The sequence below is a fragment of the Watersipora subatra genome, chromosome 9 (assembly GCF_963576615.1).
Source record: "Watersipora subatra chromosome 9, tzWatSuba1.1, whole genome shotgun sequence".
Classification (NCBI taxonomy): domain Eukaryota; kingdom Metazoa; phylum Bryozoa; class Gymnolaemata; order Cheilostomatida; family Watersiporidae; genus Watersipora; species Watersipora subatra.
This window is the reverse complement of record NC_088716.1, coordinates 35718415-35723900: the sequence shown is the minus strand read 5'-3', so window position 1 is coordinate 35723900 and position 5486 is coordinate 35718415. Positions and strand designations below refer to the sequence as shown.

Below are 5486 nucleotides of genomic sequence, written 5' to 3'. Positions count from 1 at the left end.
CTAGCAAACATCGATTCCAGTGTTAGCCGTAAACATACCGACAGCCAAGATCCAATTTATTTGTAGCAAATTGTTAGTAGTTGATTAGTTGGTTGGAAAGTGAGTTTTAGGTGAGCAAAATGGAAATTGATGCAACTGCGATTATGGCTACATAATTGATTTGTAAAGCTTCTAATACAGTTGACAAATCTTTGTAAACTGTTTCTTATTCTAAGAATAATTGCAAACTATTCTCATGTTTATGTGAATATGCGTGAACCGTTGCAAGGAATAAAATGATAAGCAGGAACACATTTATTATAATTTTAATTATAAAATGTTACATCATTGAGTAGAAATGTAAACACGACTGATACATTGCAATCTATTGCTTAACTTTTGTTATCCCAGATGAATAAATCACCAGCTAGTAATATGTAGTCGTCGCCACATGTAAAATGTGTACGACCTCAAAATATATAGATATTGCAGAAATAAGAGACTGTTCACTCCAACATCTTCGATCAGTATGACGATTCTATGAAAGGAGATGATGTGAGTGTTGTAGACGTAGAGCGTTGAGGTCATTTTGAGGTCATCCACCTCTCGTGAGGCAAGAGATGTTACGAGATGTTACGAGATGTTACGAAATGTTACGAGATGTTATGAGATGTTACAAGTTATGACACTCTAGTGATTCAAGCAATTTTAATCTCTTCTCCTTCTGTAGTTAAAGCTTTGGCAAGCTTTTTCAAAAGATCTTCTTGGGATGCGGAAGGCTGCTGTTGGCTTTCCTGGTTTTTATCAGAAGCATATGATCTTTTTAAGCCCATTGGCCCAACACCGATTGTGTCATATGCGCGCTTAAGGCCCATTGGCCCTATACCAATTGGGTCATAGGTACGCTTGAGGCCCATTGGTCCCATACCGATTGTGTCATAGGTGCGCTTGAGGCCCATTGGCCCTATACCAATTGGGTCATATGTGCGCTTGAGGCCCATTGGCCCCATACCAATTGGGTCATAGGTGCGCTTGAGGCCCATTGGCCCCATACCAATGCTGTCATATACCTTCTTAGTGTGCGCGTTTCTAAAGTTGCGTGTTTCACTGACTCCACGTAACCCGAATGGTCCTAATCCAATGCTGTCATAAGCTCGCTTCTGGTTTTGCTGTTCAATACCGGCCTTTAATAAGTAGCTATCAAGTTCCTGCGCTTCGCCTCGATCTTCGTTAGTCAAGTAACCAAGCATGTTCATGAACTCAGTGATGTCTAAATCTCCATTCTCCCATTGCTTAAACAGTTCTATAGTTAGGGGACATAGAGCTTGTTGGTATTCTTCAAGGTCAGAGTTGCTACCTTCAATTGATAACACAAATACTAGGCTAACAGTAAGTCAGCATAACATGTCTTTTATTCCATCTTTTGAGGTACAGGTTTTAGAATTTTTTGTTTTACTGTCAAAACCAACATAACAATTAGCATAAACAGCATAATCAAAGTTTGTATATTTGACTAAGGTCATTGGAAGGTCATTGGCAGCTTTGGAAACAGCTAAAACACAAGATTACCCAGAATGTGGTCAACTATGAGTGATAGATTAGTGACAGGAAATTACCTAACGAGAGAGGCAGGTATGTCCATCTAGTAGATTTCTAACATGCTACCAGTCGAGTATATCTTATAAGCTGTAAGCCACTATTAAATTTTAAAATAACTGTGTGCATAGCTTAGAGCTATCCTTGCTCTAAAGTTTTAACATGGTGAGTTTGTTTTGTATTGCAATAAGGTAGCAGCTTCATTTTTATTTGGCTTTTAGCGGCCAGAAACATTATCTTCCAAATGACATCATCAACACAACTCCTTTATGATCCAGTGAGTGGGAGTGTCTAGCGAGTGTCCAGCGGTTGTCTAGCAAGTGCCTAGCGAGTGTACTTTGCTGATTCTGTGACTTTTGCAAAGCTCTGCTGTCGAAAATTTTATTTAAAAACATTGTAAATGAACTTAAACGTTTGACAATCAAGGCACACGCGGTATAACTTGTTGATTTTTTATACAAAACTTACAATTTTTGACTAGTGAAGCAATGTGTTATTATTTGATCGAAAGCTAATTTTCAACATTAAGTGAATTGCACTTTCTGTTTGTGATAGTATTAAAACTTTAGTCCAAGACGATTTCTCACCTTTTTCTTCACTGGAAGACTCTTGAGGTGTTTGCAGTTTGTCAACGATTTCAACACAATCGTCAACATCTTTTAGATATTGTTTGATTAATGGCAGAGAGTCCATTAGGTAGTCCCAATATCGCTGTCCAGGTGTTCCCAGCCTGAAAATGGTATCATTTATCAGCATAAGCAAACAATGTATTCCCTATTTTGACTCTGACATGTTTGTGAATGTACTCTGGTTAAAAATTTGATACTCTATTTGCAACGATATAGAATTATTGTTGCGAGCAGACTGTGCCCTCTGAACAACCATTACTTGCAAATCTGTTCAAAATTAGTTCACAGTTATTGATTATAGTTTTCAGTTTGTCACAGACTGTTTAATAAACATCGTGGCTGATCCTAGGTAGCAAACTGCGTAGGCCTGAATTATAATTATAGTGATAATAACTGCAATAAAAGTACTAATAAGAATTATAATAACATAATAAAATAATAACAATAATTATAATAATAGTAATAATTATGCAGAATTAGGTTAGCAGATGTACTGCTGACCTAAGGAATCTATCACAACCATACAATAAAACACTTTAATTTGTTTTCTGCCATAAAAACACACTGAAAATTGTTCTCAAAACTCAAGAGTCATGCAAACATAACACAAGAGAATATGCCTTCTGAGCAGTTGATTAATTTGGTTGATCGCTAAATTTTCACAATGATTTTTAGTAGTTAAAGGATGAGAGGTGATGTTCTCAGACTTCAAAGCAAGTTGAACTGTAGATGCTTGGGAGCTGTTATCTGATATACAGCCATACTCTGTCTGGTAGTTGTAGAGTTGTAGATTTCTAGTTGCTGAAATAATTAAACACCGCTAACTTACGAGTGTTTATTTTATCCATATTACGGTAAACGGAAAACTTGATTGGCTTTGCCTTACATATAATCATATGGCATGTAATATGAGTCGAACTCAAATACGTTGAGAATCATGTTACCGTGAATTGTAATTATATATTATACTTAAACCTTGTAGTAGCATGAACATTGGTTTCATTATAGCAGCAAATTCACACTTAATTACAGTGATGTGGGTGCATACACTGCCATCTGATTACTGTGATGTGGGTGCATCCACTGCCATCTGATTACAGTGATGTGGATGCATACACTGCCATCTGATTACAGTGATGTGGGTGCATACACTGCCATCTGATTACAGTGATGTGGGTGCATCCACTGCCATCTGATTACTGTGATGTGGGTGCATACACTGCCATCTGATTACAATGATGTGAGTGCATACACTGCCATCTGATTACTGTGATGTGGGTGCATACACTGCCACCTGATAACTGTGATGTGGGTGCATACACTGCCATCTGATTACAGTGATGTGGGTGCATACACTGCCATCTGATTACAGTGATGTGGGTGCATACACTGCCATCTGATTACTATGAGATTGTGCTATAGCATTTGAATATCAGAATTATTTTGATCGCAAAAATTTGCTATAAATAGCTGATTACTTTCAGCACGTCATAGCTACATTTTCATAGAGGTAGTTGTGAGTTCCTTCAAGTGAAGGATTAGGGGTTATCTCCTCGTCAAGTTACAAATATTGTCTCAGGCATTATTGACTAGTTCAGTAGGTATAACTCATACCAAAGAGTATATGAAACAAAATATGAAAATAATTAATTAAAATAATAATCATATTCTATATACATTGTTATTACTTCCAATTAACTTACAAAATGCTTTACTCATTAGTTCCATCCACTTACACTTACCAGTATATATACCTCTAGTCATATCTACTTACATTTAGAATTAGTGTAAGTTTTGCTCCACCTTTCCAGATTTACATATAATTATATATTGTAAGGTATCTTACATCTAGTTTATAGGCACGAGCTTCAATGATCCTGACTACCAACTCTATGGCTAGTGCATGTCTAAAACAGATACTGGTGTTCAGCAGTAAAATTAGTATTGGTTTAAGCTACAAATAGTAATATTAAAAACCCGACTATATTTATAGATTCAGCAGGGTTCTCACAAAAGCACTCCACTTGCTTGTCTTATTTTAATGCAGTCAAGCTTAACAGAAAGGGATTCCTATTAAGGGATTCCTTATTAAGGAATTCCCTATTAAGAAATTCCCTATTAAGGGATTCCTTATTTAGAGATTTTCTAGAAAGTCATCAACTGTTAATTTTACAAGTAATATTGTTAGGAAGGTTCGTATAGCAGAGGTGAGTGTTGGGAATTTCCATAATGAAAGCGTTTGTCTCTGACATTATTTTAATATGAACATATTCGAACATTAAAATTTTGGAATTACTTTTTCTTACCGAGATTGTTTCTCCAAGTCTCTTAAAATGTTCTCACCGTCAGGATTGTCCAGTTTGTCGACAATCTAAAAAATACTCTGCTATAAAGGATACCGTAACTGTAACGTAACTAAATATTGTGTGCTCTTATTTACCTGCACTCCTGTGTAAGAGACACATGGGCTAGATAGCAATGTGATGTTGAAGTATTGAAAAGTCACTAACAAGAAGTAATTAGAGATGATTAGTATTAAGGTTCCTTGCAGAAGTGACAAGTTGTGTTGCCTGAACACTTTAGTCGAAAATGCTAAAGTGAAGCATCAAAATTTTGCTAAAGAATACGTTAAAATCTTGCGCGGATGTAACCACTACTGACTTTTTTAGCCCTTTATCAGGTTTCTAATAAAAGAATGTTTTAATAATTAAATATTGAAAAATCGCATCTAGTACATATAAAAATTGTTAGTATTTTGCCTTACCTCATCCTTGTCTAGTGGGAGGCAGTGTACACTAGCGAGTATCACTGCTAAAAACACCAACAGATTTGAATCTGCCGAAATTAGCATAATGTGAGCAGTTGGTGCTACTGTCCTTACAGCCCTAACTGTCTGAGTACAGCACGCGTCTGTCTTCAATCCTTTACTATTGACCAAGTCTTGAAATCACCGCCTTTATATCTGGTATCACTGAGATTGTTTGATAATGCAACAACACATAGCTCCGCCTACAAAGCGCTGATGGCATAGTACATAGTATAAACCTCAGCCAGCTGTATAGTATACACCTCAGCTAGCTGTATAGTATACACCTCAGCTAGCTGTATAGTATACACCTCAGCTAGCTCTATAGTATACAACTTAGGTAACTGTATAGTATACACCTCAGCTAACTGTATAGTATACACCTCAGCTAACTATATAGTATAAACCTCAGCTAACTGTATAGTATACACCTCAGCTAGCTGTATAGTATACACCTCAACTAGCTGTATAGTATA

At 36.5% G+C, this 5486-nt stretch overlaps 1 protein-coding gene across 1 annotated transcript; it reads right to left on the bottom strand.

Annotated features, from left to right (window-relative positions):
• Positions 1 to 288: 288 nt before the first annotated feature.
• LOC137404438 (uncharacterized) lies at positions 289 to 5071 on the bottom strand. The gene is made up of 4 exons (XM_068090641.1): positions 4969 to 5071; positions 4511 to 4575; positions 2163 to 2305; positions 289 to 1336 (listed from the first exon to the last, which is right to left on the bottom strand). Exons 1-4 carry the CDS (start codon positions 5053 to 5055, stop codon positions 678 to 680), a joined length of 954 nt encoding a protein of 317 aa, XP_067946742.1. The 5' UTR covers positions 5056 to 5071; the 3' UTR covers positions 289 to 677.
• Between the last annotated feature and the right edge of the window lie 415 nt (positions 5072 to 5486).

What these genes read in the sequence shown, in the direction of transcription:
- LOC137404438 (XM_068090641.1), bottom strand. Translation starts at nt 5,055, where the DNA reads ATGCTAATTTCGGCAGATTCAAATCTGTTGGTGTTTTTAGCAGTGATA. An exon ending in TCCCACTAGACAAGGATGAG is followed by an intron (nt 4,576 to 4,968) that starts GTAAGGCAAAAT and finishes AGTATTTTTTAG; the next exon opens with ATTGTCGACAAACTGGACAA. An exon ending in GACTTGGAGAAACAATCTCG is followed by an intron (nt 2,306 to 4,510) that starts GTAAGAAAAAGT and finishes TACCATTTTCAG; the next exon opens with GCTGGGAACACCTGGACAGC.